This window comes from Temnothorax curvispinosus, unplaced genomic scaffold, assembly GCF_003070985.1.
Source record: "Temnothorax curvispinosus isolate PA1 unplaced genomic scaffold, ASM307098v1 QBEX01015788.1, whole genome shotgun sequence".
Classification (NCBI taxonomy): Eukaryota; Metazoa; Arthropoda; class Insecta; order Hymenoptera; family Formicidae; genus Temnothorax; species Temnothorax curvispinosus.
The window spans coordinates 1-17,541 of NW_020225568.1; the positions used below are offsets into that span (position 1 = coordinate 1).

A 17,541-nucleotide genomic window follows, 5' to 3' on the forward strand; every position below is an offset into this window, starting at 1 on the left:
CTTATCACTACCAAGTCACAAGATATTCTTCACCGTAGAGTTTTATGGTTTCTTAGTATAATTAAGACTTCATATTCACACAGAAAGAATTAAGTGTGAATAGAAGATTTATATACTCGAAGAAAACTTTGCTTGAATATTTACATGGTTCAATAAAAAAAAAGAGTTGAAATAAAAAAGTTGAGATTCTTATAAGATTATAGATCGTTACGTATATACGAGTATATAAGTTTTGATTTGACATTTCTGTTTTTTTCCTGCGCATTTAACGTTTTCCGTTTACGGATTGTCGTTCGGCAGCCAGAGCGACAGCACGATTAGAGAACCTCCGGCAGAGAAGCAGAACTCATACATTCCGCGAAACTTGCTAAAAATGACGCGGGTAACGCAAAATCCGATATCTGCTTTCCTATTTACAAAGATAGAAGCATTAATTCGCCCCTTGCGAGCGGTATTAAGGGGTAACGAGCAGCCTGCGCCGGGGAACCATAAGGGGTTGAAGGGGACGGAGGGAGAGATCGAGAGCAAAAGAGAGAGATAGAGGGATAGAGAGTGAGAGAAGGAGAGGGGTAAATTTTCAAACGGGCAACGGGGCCGGGGGGGGATGTTTAGGGTGCTACCCTGACGAACCTGGGCGCGGCATTGGTGCACGCTGCGCGCGGGGTGCACACTCTTGCAGCTCGCAAATACTGGTCGTGGCGCGGCGCGGCGGCCCGAGGGGAGGAGCGGAAGGATACGACGAGGGTGGATGTCAGGGGGATAGGGAGAGAGGTCGGGGGGGTACCGAGGGGGGTAGACGTATCAGATCGATACTCGGCGAAAAGCGCGGGCCGAGCGGAGACGGCGCGCGGCTGTGTGTATCTACGGTTGGTCCATCGCGAGATCCGGATGTTACGACTACGCACAATCTAACGCGGTGGAATATTCGAATCGATGCCGGCTGATATTCTCGCGTCTCCGTGCACGCGCGGAGACGAGAAAAGGGGGGTCTCGGGGCTTTCGTTCCAGCTGCCGCTGTACCGCGCAGCTCAAAATGACACGCGTATATTATTATATGAATCCCAGATAGCACCATGTCCAAAATCGGGACGTAAGACGTCTTTTAGCCATCCTCTTTTTTTTCGTAAGAAGTCTAAAAGATGTCCCGTTTATGGACATGCGGTGCTGTCTGGGATGACTTTACGCGACGAAACTTTATTAAAATCCGCAAGTAGTTCGTTTAGCTCGACTATTATCTCTTTTCCAAGCAGAGATCCCTCTTGCATTCGCTCATTCCAGCGGCGTTTCCGCCGTTAGAGCTCGTCGATTGTCCGTTATTAGTTTTTAATGAGAGATAATCATGGAAAGACACGCTGAGGATGGGAGGAAAAAAAGAGAGCCGCGGACGAGAGCGCGGGGGAGGGAGGAGCGAGAGGGGGCTCTACTACGGAGCTCCGTGCATATAGTAAGCCAACTGTAGTACTATGAGTTAGTCACACCCACAAGCCGGTTGTGGGTTCAAGATCCTCGTACGCTCGTTCTCTCTCTCTTTCTTCCACCAATATACGCACACGTGTAAAAGCATGCGCGTGTAATTGTATACGCTGGCGTATACGCGAGACGTTCCCGCGTACGTATGGAATCTATCGTCTTCGCCCCGGCGCAGTGAGACACTAAACCGCCGATCCTTGGTACTCCTCTCGCTACATTCGCAACTCACGACGTTGATAAATACCTGAGATAACGTGGGAATTTTCGAAGCGTACGGTCGAACGTAATTGCGAAGACTATATACGATCAAAGACGCGTATCCGCACAGCGAGATCTTTATAGATTAATAATTTACAATACGTTTCTATTTTTTTTTATTTTTTACATTTTAAATTAAAACGATTGACACACAAAGAGAGTCCGTCGAGGATGATTTATGGATTTAGAGACACCGACGAAGGTTGATCCCTGGACCGCCTCGATCGCCGGATAAGCGCGGTATTTCAAGGAACAGATCTGCTTTTATTCGGCGAGGAACTCTCTCGGGAACTCTCACGTGCTTGCTCGCGCGAGCTATTATTCCGCCGACAGAGCGGCTCGCTATGCTGTAGACATCAGTGTAGGGTACCCTTACGAGGAATTCTGTGAAAATGATCGATCTACGAGTTGCGTGCTGATCCAAATACGCTCCTCATACGGAATTGTCATTAAAACACGCGTATTGAGACACGGATAAGTCCCATGCTGGGAGGATGAAAGCGATTAAAACATTACGTGCCTGGTTAATATGTAATATAGTTAATGCAAACAAAAATGTAAACAAAAAAATATATATAAATTCTACTAGACAATATTGTATTATAGCTAGGGGACTAGACTCTTTATGGAGCTATAAAAGTACAATTTCGCTTAAGCGATAGAGTGACTTCACGCGGGGCTTCGTTATGACGATGTCGCTTTTACGAAGATGAAACTTTTTCGGGAGGATAATTGGCGGCGGATTGCAGCTTAGCCATATTATTTGGCACGTTCCGGACGATGGTCTTCTAAAGATACCATCCATTTCTTTTCCTTGCAGTCAAGTGAATGGAATTGGATACCGTAAATGCGTACAATACCGTCGGGATGGAGCAGGGATTGTCTGGGGATCCATGGGACTGCCTGTTTGGCAGCGACAGCATCTCCGACGCCTTCCAACAGGGTCGTCCAGAGATGTTTCATATGGGCATACGGCGTTGCGACAACACGAGCCAAATCAGCTGGTTTGGTCCAGGCCTCGGTTTCGATTTCGACGACGTCTTGACGGAGGCCGACGACGATCCGATCTGCTTCAATGACAAAAGCTCGAACAGGTAAGACGAACCCTTTGGAATTTTTTACCTGCAATGATCAAAGAAAAATGTTATTAGTGCCAACAAAAGTTGTCTAACTAAAACTTACTGAAGGAGAGAGAGAGAGAGAAAATACGTTAATATTTTGAAATATTTTACTGAGTCTCGAAGTCGTAAAAGTTAAATTGAAGAAAACCTCATTTACTTAATAAATTTTATAGAAAGTTTAATATTGTTTGTGTTTTATAGCAATCTGGAGGAATTGAATCTGGACAGCGACAGTGAATTGGCTTTGACGCTGGATCCGAATTTGATACTACCGCATAACATGTCTATCTGCCCCGCGACGAACAGCGACGCGGCGATGATGGAGACTGCGAGTGTTGAGGAAAACGCCGAAAATGAGGGAGAAGAGACGGAGAATGAAAGTGAGGTCGAACGAACCGAAAATGATGAAGAAAATGAAAGCGAAGACGAAGAGGAGATCGAGAATGAGGAGAACGAACACAGCGAGACGGAGTACGAGACGGTGGAAGAGGAAACGGAGGAGGAAGAAGAGGAGGAAGACGAGGAGACGGAGGACGACGAGCCGGATACGACTCTTCAACAGCCGCTCACACCCTTGAGCGTGGAGGCGCCGACATCGATGTCATCGTCGTCGGTCAGCATCGGCGCCAGGACGTTAACCGCTTCCACCATCGCTTCCTCGCCGACGATCCAACTGACGAGGTTGCATCACCCCAAGATAAGCACCATATCTGGCACAGTCAAGGTCCAGGACATCAAGCTGCTCGCAGCTAACTCGGGGAATCAGGTTGCGTTGCAACAGATCCGCAAACAGATGTCCTATAACAACAATGTGCACGACGTTAGTACGGGTGCGACGACGACGCTGATGATACAGGCGGCAAAACGCGAGAAGGACTTAACGACGGGGAACCGCGACAATTCTTATCCGAAACCCGCGTACTCGTACTCGTGTCTCATCGCGATGGCACTGAAGAACAGCCGAACGGGATCGCTGCCGGTCTCCGAAATCTATAACTTCATGTGGTAAGTGTTTTTAAAATTGTTACCGCAGAAAACACATCGCAACTTAGATATTTAACATTTGCAAGTTGCTAGACAATTGTGTTAAATCGGTATGTAAATAATTTACGGGAGTGATATAAGAAACAAGAGAGTTTCGCTCTTATTCAATTTTTCAAATGTGAGCTCCAAGTTATGTATTGTTTTAATAAGTTTCTTCTTCTCTGGATGCAAATTACTATTTTTATCGTTCCATAAGATCTAATTGCAACTTTCTTAAAGATATCGCCTCAGAAAAGAACGTATTTTACGAATAAAATAGTTTTGAATAAAATAACATCCGTAATAACTGCAATTCTTTGAATAGCTTCTTAAAATAAATTACTTTTCTCGAATGTTTTTTCTTGAGCTTTTACAAGCTGAAACGTTCGCTGCATTTTTTGCATTAGTACATTATTCATTATAATTGCCAACGAACGTGAGATATTGCCATAAGAAATGATGTTTTTGGGACGAACAGCAAGGAACTTTTTACTTGATGAATAACGTGTCGCCCGTTTGCTTATTTTCGGCTATTTGGCCGGAAGGATAAAGGGTCTGGCAAAGCCCCCCTGCCCCGCGCTTAGGTACACGAGGGGCAAAAGTATTGTCTTTTCCCTCTTTATTCTCGGGTTTTACGGGTCGGAAAGGGAGCTGAGCGAGAAGCTGCCATTTTGTATGGGGCCCCTTGGAACAACCGGGGGCACGCCGGGGTACAGTCCCCCCTAGAAATCGACGCCGGGCCCCGCTCTTCTCGTTTACCACCTGCCTTCATTTCTCGCCGTTGCAACTCACGGCCATGATCGTAAAATAACTGCTCGTCCTTTGCAGTCGTGTTTCATTAGAGTTTCTTCTGCGCCAAACGAGGATGTTAAGACACGTTTAACTTTACGGATTGTCTTGTGTGAAATATTTTTTAAAGTAACAAAAAAAAGCAATTTTTCTTGAAGAAATAAAATTCGCTAAAATTTGACCTGAATAGTATTAGAATTCTGATTGAATTAAACTCGATCGATCTTATCCATTTTATAAATTTAATTATTATTTGCCACATAATTCACTGATATATGACCTAATATACTTAATTCTCTGATTTATTTCTAACGCTAATGAAAAATTCCGATTCGCTTCAAATTTTCATGTCCCATTTTCCCGTTTTTGTTCACGCAGTCGGCACTTTCCCTACTTTACGACCGCGCCGACTGGCTGGAAGAACTCCGTGAGGCACAATCTGTCGCTGAATAAGTGCTTTGAGAAAATAGAGAAGCCGCCCGGCAATGGTAGCCAGCGAAAGGGTTGCCTCTGGGCCATCCATCCGTCGAAGGTGGCCAAGATGGACGAGGAGGTGCGGAAATGGTCGAGGAAGGATCCGACCGCGATCAAGCGGGCAATGGTGAATCCCGACCAGCTAGAGCTCCTCGAGCGGGGCGAGATGAAATACGAGGGGGACAGGCACGAGGAGACGTACGAGGATGCGGAGAGCTACGCCGATTCCGAGACGGGTGGATCCGCGGTGGACGAGCCCATCAACGACGACGAGAACGTCACGTACGACGAGACCAAGCAAGTCGATATCGTCGACGATGAGATCGTCGTGGAGCAGCTCTACGAGGATCTCGATCTCGATACCACCGAGCTGCTTGATACGCGACTAAACGACTTCCCGAGGCAGGAGCGGCCGTTGGTGTACGAGTTCGTCTCGTGCGCGAAACGCCAGAAAACGCTCTCGGGCTCGCCGTTACAGAACGATTACGTTTATCAGCAGGTCAACGCGGCGTCGCCCCGGAAGAAAGCGCATCTTGTCGCGCTACGGGCCGGAGGAACCACGCCGGGTGCCGGATCGCTTCTCGAGCCGGAGTAAACTTATTGGGACAATTTATACGATCTCCTATTTAAATATATATACACGCGGCCAAGTACACATCCCTCCCCTTTTTTTATTGCTCGACAACACTGTAAATAATTGCGTCACGTAACTTTTTTTATAGCCTGAGATTTTGTAAATAATTGTGTTTTATACGACGATGTACCTTTTTTATACAACGCGCTTGTATATATAACTGTAATTTTAAAGTGTACAAAAATATCTGTACATATACAATGTACAAAGGCTATTTTTTTTTTCTTAGAAACCGTAATGTGGGACCAGCCCGTAGGCGTGCGCATAGAAAAGTTTTCAAATATAAGCGGTCATTTCATGTTACACACATTTACGAGAAAAAGAGCCATGATTGAGAAAAAAATTCCGAACCGATTGGATAGGGGACGGCTGTTACACATTACTGAATTACTCTTACGCTCGCCTAACGCATGTCTAACGGCGCCACTACACAATTTTGTAATAAACATTTTTTAACGCTCGTTAATTACTCGATTTATTTTATTTGCAACTCGCGAAAATACCGGATGCGTAGAAATAATAATGCGCCAGCTTCCACGTACCGTCCGCGAATAGGAAATAAATTAACGAACACGAAGCTCACGAATCGTCACTGCCAAGAATGGTCAAAGATAAAAAAATACGAACGTAGCGGATAACGCGTAGATTACAGTAAAGATATACGACACGCGATCTCATACCGATCTTACAAGTTTACGAGGACTGCAACTCATTTAGTGCTATTCCTTCATGCGTGATTATTATGTGAAGTTTTTTTTTTGAGAATGTCTTTTTTATGAAGTCGTCGTATTTAGCCCTTCACCGTTATGATTTTTATGTATTATACATGCCGATGCATGTCGATCGACTGATATTGCTATAATCAACAATAGGAAATCTCTAATTTATTCTAATTTTAATTGGATCGTCAATTTAATGGTATTGTCAATTTTTTTACGCGAACAATTGCGTGATAACTTCCACGGCAGAAAGTTTAAAGGTGCCATTTCACGTTAACGCTCATTTTTAGCGAGCAAAAATCTTCAAATATAAAATATATTTTATTTATATATAATACATAAATTTACTTATATAATATAAATAAGTAAAAAATATTTCTAGGGTCACGTGGTTTCGCTTTCACGCTAGCGTCAAGAAATAAAGTTGAATTTATTCAACATCCACCGTTGACGCTGAATCGTCGTTGATCGTCTCAGTACAATAAAAAATAGACTTCGAAATACGTAAAATATTAATTATTTTCAAATAATATCTTCAAGTAATAATATTTTACGAATATATATATATATATATATATATATATATCTATATATAAAATATTATTCCTCAAGATTTTTGCTCACTGAAGATGAGTGTTGAACCGAGAGAGATCGAGCGTCAACGTGAAAAGGCACCTTAACTGCTGCAGAGCATGAATGAAGTTTTGTTAACAAAACTTCGTGTTTTTTTTCTACATTTGTAAATCTTAAAAATTTCCAGTAGATTCAAAGGATGAATTTATCCTAGATTTCAAGAATTTTATCGTCGAGCTTTCATCCGGCACGGCGTACTTGTACATTATATTTATATATCGTTCGCTGCGTTCGAACGCAATTTCATTCCACGCGAGCAAGACCAAGCTCTAACGCTTACAAGGCATTTAGATAATCGATAAACAAATAGGCGATTGTGAATGTGAGAGAGAGAGAGAGAGAGCGAGAGAGTGATAGCGTATAAGGTAGCGATTAAATTAAAGTAGCGTAGTTTTTGTACCTGTTTGTAATATTTCTATATACCGTTAATGAGTGTGTAAAATATTCGTGTGTAAAATGGCACGAAATTAAAAATGATGTATATGTGCAATGACTGCAATTTTGTAATAAACTACTGATACGCTGTACTTCGCGCCTCGTGTTCGCTGTCGCGTTTCGATCGCGCGCCAATTAACGTCACCCGGTGATCATCGATAAGCCCCACCTTTTTCATCATTTTCTTCTTTTTCTTTTTAATAACGTTTACACGCGTGCAATTGATTCGCGCGATTCGGTAGCGTTAAATATTCCGTGTATCGTTCCCGCTCGACGTTAATGTCACGATTACGGACGGGCCCTCGGAACATCCACCCCACTTACGTAATCCAGCGTGAAAAGAAGAAAAAAAAGAAAAAGGGGGATGGAGAGAGAGAGAGAGAGAGACCGAGGGCTGACAGCCGCATCTGCGTGCACGCGTTTATCGATACGCAACCGTCGTATGCGGACGCGTGTCGTCCGCATGTCCGATTACATACGATCGGCGATAACCAGTTTACGCGCGCACACGCCGCCGCGCCGACGGACGGAGCTCTGTCTATTGAAACGGGCGGCGTACGATTCATATTCGGTTCGCTTCGCGGAGCAAAAGGGAGAGCGAGAGAAAGAGAGGGAGAGGGGGGGAGGGGGAGCGAGAGCGAGAGGGTCTTCCGCCAATGAAACCGGTTTCTCGGTCGAGCCCTGATCACAAAGAACTCGGCCGCGCTCACGCGAGATCGCCGCCGTGCCGGGGCCCTCGATCGCGGCCCCGACTTCGGAGTCCCCGTCGCCCCGGCAATTCTCACCGAGACGATTATTTTCTTCAACGTTATCGTCTCTCGTACCCGGGGGGGGGGGGGGGATCCGTATCGCGGACCCGCTCGTGGTAATTCGTGCTAAATCGTAAATCGGGAAATAAACAAAAGGGAGGGGAAGGCTTGAGGTGTACATCTCTTCCACGAAAGAGCGATTTGTGTGCGAGTCGACCAGTTCCGTTCGGTCGCTCGCACAAAGACGATTCTTCGCGCATACATTCCGAATGCACGGCCGTGCGCGCCCTGCCCCTTTTGCCCTCCTTCTCCCTCGCCGCCACCGCGCGGTATTTATCAGCCGCATCGCCGCGGACGTTTCGTCAGGTGTTTCGAGCACCGGCGAAGCGCGTCCAGGACCGGTTTACGGCCGCGAGGAGCCCCGGGCTGATTATAGTGGCGCCCTTATCAGAAAGGCAAGAAGTAAAATCTTTGACGATTCGCGTTTCCCGAGAATTTTGAAAACTTTGTAAGGATGAGAAATCTTTCGATCGATAAAGAGACTCGGGGACGGTCTCGCGATCTCAATGCGCGTTGAAAGAAAAAAGGATTAAAAAAAAAGAAAATTACGAATCTCGAAGTAGGTTTCTTTGTTTTCAAAAAGCGAGCGAAGAGTTTTTTTATTAGCACCCCTCAACGAAGGTTCTACTTCTACGGCCCTGATCGATACGGCCGATTTCCGCTGATTATCCGTGGACGCGGGACGCTTCGAAAACTCCCACGCTATTTCGCGCCCTTATCGTGTTAGGAGCGCATTGAGCACCGCCGATTAGAACGCGGCAAGCAAGGCCGATAGATACTGTACGTACGCGTGACCTCGTGCCAATGCGTACACAGTCGCACGCGTCCACGCGTTCAAAGAGAGGAAACGAGAGAATAGTATTGAGAGAGAGAGAGAGGGAGGGGGAGAGAGAGAGAAAGAATCTCGAACCCACAACTGGCTTGTGGGTGTGACTGACTCATAGTATTATACTACAGTCGATTTACACACGTTTCGTAGTACGCAGCTTCTCCCTCTTCTTCCTTTCTACTTTCCTATGGAACTTCTTTTCCCTTCTCTTTGTTTCTCTCTCTCTCTCTCTCTTTCTCGTTTTCTCTTTCTTTCTGCTTCTTCGTCTGCGTTTAATCCTTTCTCTTTATCGCGCGGTTTCCAGTCGGGAAACAAGCTAGACCTCGGTCCTCCATGCGCTGTACCGTAAATTCTGCAAATCCGATTTCCAGCCGCCTATTAGAAACTGACTTCCTTGAATTGTTAAAAAATAAATAATCTAACGTTGGTTTCCCGTAACGTCGTCGGTTCTCTCCCGACCCTCCCGCCCGGCTGCGTGTCGCTTTCACGACACGCCATGTGTACACCGAGTCGACAGTCGAGCGATGGCCTGGCATATTACGTATATGTCGACTTATCAGCCGCATCACCGAGGGAAGAAAGAGCGAGTAACTTGAACCTGCATCGTTACCGCGCTCATGGCATCCACGCTGCGCTCGTGCAAGCTACTATATAGTATATATAATCACCTCTGCCAAGCGACATTAAATAAGAATAAAGCAAAAAGATGATCATCTAATCTAATTTTTCTTTTCTATTTTTTCTCCCCATTGGACACGAGTCCAATTTATTCCATATTTAGAAAGCATTTACTTTTTCAATTGACGTAATACGAGTGAAAGCGCATCTTGCGTATTATTTTCGTGTTTTCTTTCCCCAGCCCGATTATCTATTATTTATAGAGCTCCGGCTACGCGTAGTAGAATTCACGTTGAGCGATTCTCTCAAACGCCGGCCCACCCCGACGCAATCGGGAGATAAGTTAATCTCCACTGAATGGGAATTCTTGCGGAGTGAGAAGAAAAGAGAGAAATAGAAGCGGCCCCCAAGAAAAGAGAGTCGGGTCGCCTCTATACGTGGGCAAGAGGGAAAAGAGAAGGAAACGCATACTGGCGCATTATATGCGCTCGGCAGACATCGTAGGCGCGATTCCCTTTCTTCCCTCTCGACTCCTTCGTCCCCCTCTTTCCCCCCTCTGGTCCTACCGAGACTTCGTCTTCAAGTTTCCATCGCGCGCGAGAGAGCGTATATCTTTTAGACACAGAGCCCAACTTGAAAACTGACGAAAATAAAGCGAGGGGGGCTCCCCAAGGTTTTTACTTCGCTCCGCGGCCCCTGTCGCGGGTGAAGGACCAGACGGCCACACATATGCGCGTCTCTTAATGCCGCTCTTGATTATTCCCCCTCTTCACCCCCGTCTACGTTATTATGATCTCTCTCTCTCTCTCTCGCTCTCTCTCTACAGGGTGTCGCGAACGAGCCGCACGCGCGCAATCGCTCTTTCGTTCGTCAAAATTTTTTGGGAGGCGACTCTTCGAGATGACGAAATAAGCGCGGCGGCCCCCGCGCGCGACGGAGGTGAAATCGCTGGTTAGAATTCTTTCAATTTCGACGTCGACCTTCGTCAGGCCACTTCGTTGGGGTCTTTCTCTCCTTCTTTTGAGGTCACTGTGGCAAGAGCACGGCCCTGGCCGATCCACGGCGAGTCTCTCTCTACGGCGAAAACTTGACCGAGGAGGCATGACACAAAGGAACAGCCTTGAAGAAGAATGGCCGCTTACTCGTGTTAAATCGCACGGTATCGGATGGTCGGTTCCACTTCAGCGCGGCGTTTCCCTCGCGAAACGAACATCCAATAAACGCGCTTCATCTAGTATATAAATTATATTCTGCGAAAATTTATTTTGTACACTTATTTAAGAAATATCGAAATTGTTAAGATTATTATACAGTTGCACTAGTTTTGCGAACGTACTGTGCGTATTGTGTGTACAATAAATAATCGCTTGAATATTTATGCATTATGTCTGTGTATACGTTTCGTTAGCATGCTAGCTGCAGTCTTCCTCGTGCCAATGTAAATAGCGAAGGATAATTTACATGAATAAACTTTTTTAAATTACAATGTACGAAGTTCTGACTTTAGAAACCGTTTGTTCGATTACATTCTCTGTTATTTTGCTAATCTTTTGATAGCCGGCAAAGTCATCATGAACTTTTGCTTGCCTTTTTTTAAAGGTTTAAATATTTTCATGCTTTTAACATAAACAATTTTTGGATGTTATAGTGCCATTTGCTCTTATCTGATTATATAGATATATTATCCTAATATTTCGTCGATTTTTGAGAGTTAAAAATTTTGTCAACAATCAACAGCTCGCGCCAAAAATTATTATTGTCGGTAAAAGTGCGCGCTGACTTTACCGACCGTCCATAAAGTCACCGCGGATTTTACCGACCTTGGTAACTGCACCGATGACACGTGTTCAATCTAAATAATTGTTGACAAAATTTTCAATTCTCAAAGATGACAAAGGGGAATATAATCAGATAGGAGGTGGCACTAATTAATGTTTCAAAAACTGTTAATGTTAAAAACCCGAAAATTTAAACCTTTAAAAAGGCAAAGCATTCGTTTTTCGCGGCTGTACATACTTCTTGCACGTTTTCTCTTTTTCCTTTCAACGTTTAATTACATATATTTATTTCATTTGAAATGTACAAAAAAAATATAACATCTATAGCGTAGCTGCAAAACAATATAGATTTTTATTAGATTAGTTCATGATTAATTGATGCTGTCACATTTTGATTGGTTAGGATTCTGGATACAGCTGCAGATTACTCCAATCGACTACGCGCGCACCCGGCACCTCAAAATACGTGTGTTTATGTAATTTTAACCTTTACATCTCAACATCTTATCTTTCGTTCCACGCCGCGAAGGCCGTGAAGTAGGGTCGTAAATCGCAGGGTGCTCGGCGATAGAAATTTGCTGAGAATATCTGGAGATATCTCGTTAACATATTAAAATGGAGACACTTTTGAATTTTTGGGAGAGACATATCCTCGAGACAATTTTATGCATGATATGGCTGTTAAGCTTTTGGTATTATTATTTGAACTTCCGCCAGGTAGGTCTACCTTTCCTAACCTGTAATCATATTTTTCCACTTTATCACGATAGAAGAATACTTAGAATGCTATGTCATTTCTAAAATTAGCAACATTTAATATATACTATTTTTATGTTCAGTCAAATCTCTATATATTTGCATATTTATTTTTATTTTGTTTGAATCATATTTTTTTCAATTTTTGCCTCTTTTAGGAAAGATTAAAAGATAAAGTGGCAACGTAAAAGAATGAATTGATGATAATTAAATTAACATTTTAGATTTATGTATATTATGAATGTGTGTGTTACAGAGAGCTCTGCTGAAACGTATGGTTGATGTACCAAAAGCGGTTGAGGATTTAATGACTAAAGATATATACGACAAGGCTCGTGCATACGCATTGCACAGAAATACCTTCAGTACTTTTCAGGATGTATATTCGAAGATCTATAGTACAGTGAGTGTCATAAAACGCTTCTGCGTATTCTATATGCCATCGATGAAAACGGAAGGCAATTTTTTTTAGGTATTCACGCAGATTTGCGTTATATAACAGTATTTTTACAGTTAACCCTGACGACTTTTGCCTATCACTATTTCTGGCAATGCAGCATTCAAATAGCCAAGTACTATGGTTTTAATCATGAGAACGAGATACTGATAAGTGCGATATGCATGGTTTTTATAAGCGTATTTTCGTACATAGCCAATCTGCCGATAGACATATATGACACTTTTGTTTTGGAGGAGAAACATGGCTTTAATAAACAAGTAAGATTCTCTATATAATATATTTTGCAATTATAGAGACCTTTTTTTTTATATACTTATATATTTAATTGTTGAATATAAGAGTTGATTAAAAGAATATTGCTGAGCCAGAGGTAATCTTTTTTTCGCCAGTAATAATTAACAAAGGAGATGGTTTAATTTGATCCAATTGGCCATTTGTCGATACAATGCACAACGTTTCGATCGTGGTTTGTGGTTCTTGTCAAGTGTAAACTAAGTTATAGATTTACAATGAGGCTGTTGTACGAAACATCCTCATTATAAATCTATAACTTAGTTTACACTTGATAAGAACCATGGTCGAAACGTCGTGTATTTGAATATTATATTAATAAATGACCAGTGTGTGTTGGGTCGAATTAAACGATGGATGGTTTACCATCTCCTTTAAGAATATCGCTAATTAACGAATGTCAATACTTATTTGCAGACAGCTATGTTTTTTATTAAGGACGAAATCAAAAGATTCCTTGTGGGTCAAATTATCTCTTTACCTCTTCTGTGTGGCATGATTTGGATTGTGCAAAATGGTGGCGATTATTTCTTCTGGTACTTGTGGCTGTTATCCGTAGTGGTCTCGTTATTCTTGATGATTCTGTATCCAGAAGTAATCGCGCCATTATTTGACAAATATTCACCATTACCTGACGGCGAATTGAAGCAAAAAATTGAAGAATTGGCAGCTTCCTTGAAATTTCCTTTGTACAAGCTGTTCGTGGTTGAAGGCTCCAAGAGATCGTCACATAGCAATGCCTATCTGTATGGTTTTTACAAATACAAAAGGATAGTTCTTTTTGATACACTCATCAAGGAATATTGTAAGAAAGACAGCAACGAAACCGATAAAGAGTGTGGTTGTGAAACAGATGAAATACTGGCGGTACTCGCGCACGAGTTGGGTCATTGGAAACATAATCATGCTGTGAAAGGATATCTGCTGTGCCAGGTATAACTTTAAAATTAATTCATATTTTATGTATTATGTCAAGGAGTTAATCTTACAGTATTGATAATAATATTTCATTATTTTCTAAGGAAAAATTGGCTCATTACAGAATCGCTTAATATATTTAATAAAATAATTTTAATATATTTAACAAAATAAAATATGTTATATATGACCTGAGCAATTCTTTACAGTTTTCTTTGTATTTTTAATAATAAGTATATATATTTTTCAGATAATAATTGTAGCCAATTTCGTCATGTTTGCCAAACTCTTGCGATACACACCAATGTATAGCGCCTTTGGCTTTGTGGACACTCAGCCCATCATGATTGGCCTATATATAGTATCAGCGTATATTTTAATGCCACTGAATACGGTAAGAAATTATTACATTTTTCTTTATGATTTTTATATTGTGTATTAAACAAGAGATTACGCAAATTCTTTTATTATTTTCAGGTGTTTAATTTTGTCAGCGTGGTGATTAGCCGAAGATATGAATTTCAAGCAGACAGATTTGCCACGAAATTAGGCCACGGCGAGCCTTTAAAGGCAGCTCTAGTAAAATTACAGAAGGACAATTTGAGCTTTCCCATATACGATAAATTGTACTCCTGTTGGAATCATTCACATCCGCCTATGCTTGAACGATTAGAAGCGATAGATAAAACTAATTAAGGAACGAGTTTTTCATTGTATGCGATTTTTATAACTTGTTTCTCGACATAAAAAATGAAGCCTGGAGCGGCACAGCGATACAGGCATTAGTTGTTGTTTGCGTTATTTTATACGTTTTTTTTTCTTTTAATTATTCCACTATCTAGTTGAGCGAACCTAAATACGAGTCCGAGACAATTATGCTTCCTGTTTATTGTCATAATGTCAATGTGATTCTGGTCTTATTATAATATCCATCTTTTTACAATCCACTCCAATTGAATAGGAACTTTTAATAGAGCTTTACTATCATACGATGTTTTTATATATAATATATACACATATATATTAATATACTCCAGCATTTAATATTTACATATGTAAACATTTTTCCAGTATCATTAATGTCGTGAAAAATGACCACAATATTTTGTATTTTCTTAATGTTTGTAGGGGTTTATCTTACATTTAAATATTTCGAGTATACTTCATTTTTCGAGGACATAGACTAGATTGTTATATTTGTACATATCCATCAGATCTTGCGCTTTACTATTCAATATATCGTTATTTATCATTCCTAGATGAAGATTCTAAATGCCATTAAGTAAAAGTTCAATTAACTTTAGGATACGATAAACAAAATGTAAGTTGATATTCCATTCAACATTGTTTTTACAATACTGGGAATCTGTAAAAATATATCACGTTTGTGAACAATCCACATATTTATTCTCGTGTTAATAGACATAGTTCTTTTTTATAACGACTGCTAAGATGCGTGAAAACGTACTTAAAAATTTTCATGATCCAATTATTCACAGTATGACAATGTCAAGGAAGATAATATACCTGTCTCTTCTAGTGAGCACTCTTACTATTCAATTATACATACAACTTATATATAAGTGTATCCAATATATTCCATTATATATGCACTTTACGTATAAGTTTCAATCTAATTATCTGTACGTTAACGACCGAGTGATAAAGGCTGCATTAATGTTATAAACATTTTTTCATTCTTCCATTTGGCCTTTAATGACTCAAGATAAAAATAGAGAATGATATGTATACGTGTGTATGTATGTGTGTGCATTCATTTTTGTATAATGTTAGTTATAATAACTTAAGATTCTTCTAAAATGCTTACTATAAATCGCGGTTATAGCTTGCTTGTAATGTACATGTATGTTTACTTGTGTAATGTGTGTATTATATTCAATATATTACATAAACTTCAGATTTTAACTTTATTATCTCATTCTGAAAATTATACACCGAAAAGTAATTTCACTAAGCTATTGACGATTCAACATTTTTTTGTAAAAGCGCTTTTTGACCAAAAACATTTATCTCATCTAATCATGACACAAATCCGCTTTGTTACTTTTGATGAGATTAAATGGTAAATTTGAAATTAATGACTAAAAGTTATCTGTGCTATGCTGTATCAACTTGTGAAGGAAGATTCACTGAAATTGAACTTGAATGTATTTCTAATATATTTTATCGTATGCCGTTTTGCTTGTGGTTGTGATCTGTAGGTATCCGTATATTTTACGATCTGGAGCAAATAGTCAAGTAATCGCCAACATAAAAAATTTGGAAGAGTTTGAAAAATACTTAGGCGTATGTGTTGATCTCTCTTATTTATTTTCTATGCAATTATCATTACAAAAGTTATCTAATCTATTAATACTTACCTATCATAGGTGCAGTTTCATATTGCCTGTATGTAACATTAAATCATACAGGATGATTCCGCACAAAAAGGTGGAATACATAAATGAATATTTAACATTATAATTTTACAACATTAGGGCTCTCTAAATCAAACTCTTATTAGAGAAAAGTTACAATTTATCAAAGAGTACTTTGTTTTTTGGTTTTCGTGATCACAAAAACAAAGTACCCTTTGAAATTTGAGTTACTCGGTGATTAATATCCTGTTTAAAATCCTTTTTCTATGAATACTATCGTATTCAATTAAATAATATTAAAATGAGTAATATTTCCTAGATACCTGAATATCAATAACGCTAATAGGATATTAAATATTAATAAAGTAAATATTGAAATTTTATATAATATATATGGCAAAACACAATCTTGCGATTATTTTATGATCAATCAATCCACTGACTTCATTGAATAAAAAATATAAAGAATCGTAACTAAATAAAATTTGTTTAAACTATTAATTCTCAAGTTATTAATCAATGCTTAATTATTTTATAATTATGTGCAAATTAGTTACTTAATAAATCAAATTAATTATATCAGAGCATAAAAATTGAAAGACATAGAAGATTAACTTGTTACGAAATATGATTTTATCAATGATGACAAAATTGAATTTTTGTTTATTAGTTTTGCAATTTATGGTATTCTGTACGTATATAAATTTAACAAATAATTTTCAAACATAGTTGAATAGTATGTACACAACTTTTTTGAAAACGTATTATATATAACATGCTCATAGTGCAATAGCAATACATTTAAGAAGTAATTTCATGTTTTCTTTGAAATAAAAAAGAAATTTAAAATATTTTATAAAATAATCTTATAAAATAAAATATTTTATATATAGAATATATTTAAAATGGTGCAAGTAAAAAAGGATGATTCCTCGTGCAAAAATAAGATAAAAATATAAGATAAAATCTTTTTATACATCTCGTTTCTGAGAAAAATAAGCTTGAAAATCGAGAAATTAATCTATATGTACAATATTACAGATATTGTTCAAAAACCAGTATGTATAATAATTCTTTATTATCTTAAAAAGATATAAGTAAGAATAAAGAGATCAACTAAATTGACAAACTAAAAAAAAAAAAAAAAA

The 17,541-nt window shown here is 40.0% G+C and overlaps 2 protein-coding genes across 2 annotated transcripts; both read left to right on the forward strand.

Moving 5' to 3' along the window:
- Window positions 1-795: 795 nt before the first annotated feature.
- Window positions 796-7,012, forward strand: LOC112466059. Its single transcript, XM_025033943.1, has 3 exons — window positions 796-2,822; window positions 3,051-3,854; window positions 5,040-7,012. The coding sequence occupies exons 1-3, from the start codon at window positions 2,557-2,559 to the stop codon at window positions 5,728-5,730; spliced, it is 1,761 nt and encodes a 586-aa protein (XP_024889711.1). The 5' UTR covers window positions 796-2,556; the 3' UTR covers window positions 5,731-7,012.
- Window positions 7,013-12,014: 5,002 nt separating this feature from the next.
- Window positions 12,015-15,410, forward strand: LOC112466057 (CAAX prenyl protease 1 homolog). Its single transcript, XM_025033941.1, has 6 exons — window positions 12,015-12,307; window positions 12,603-12,749; window positions 12,860-13,063; window positions 13,515-14,030; window positions 14,266-14,409; window positions 14,493-15,410. The coding sequence occupies exons 1-6, from the start codon at window positions 12,206-12,208 to the stop codon at window positions 14,709-14,711; spliced, it is 1,332 nt and encodes a 443-aa protein (XP_024889709.1). The 5' UTR covers window positions 12,015-12,205; the 3' UTR covers window positions 14,712-15,410.
- The last annotated feature ends 2,131 nt before the right edge of the window (window positions 15,411-17,541 follow it).

Coding starts and splice junctions, on each gene's coding strand:
- LOC112466059 (XM_025033943.1), top strand. CDS start 2,557: ATGGAATTGGATACCGTAAATGCGTACAATACCGTCGGGATGGAGCAG. Junction 2,823..3,050: donor AATGACAAAAGCTCGAACAG/GTAAGACGAACC, acceptor TGTGTTTTATAG/CAATCTGGAGGAATTGAATC. Junction 3,855..5,039: donor GAAATCTATAACTTCATGTG/GTAAGTGTTTTT, acceptor TTGTTCACGCAG/TCGGCACTTTCCCTACTTTA.
- LOC112466057 (XM_025033941.1), top strand. CDS start 12,206: ATGGAGACACTTTTGAATTTTTGGGAGAGACATATCCTCGAGACAATT. Junction 12,308..12,602: donor ATTATTTGAACTTCCGCCAG/GTAGGTCTACCT, acceptor TGTGTGTTACAG/AGAGCTCTGCTGAAACGTAT. Junction 14,410..14,492: donor TTTTAATGCCACTGAATACG/GTAAGAAATTAT, acceptor TATTATTTTCAG/GTGTTTAATTTTGTCAGCGT.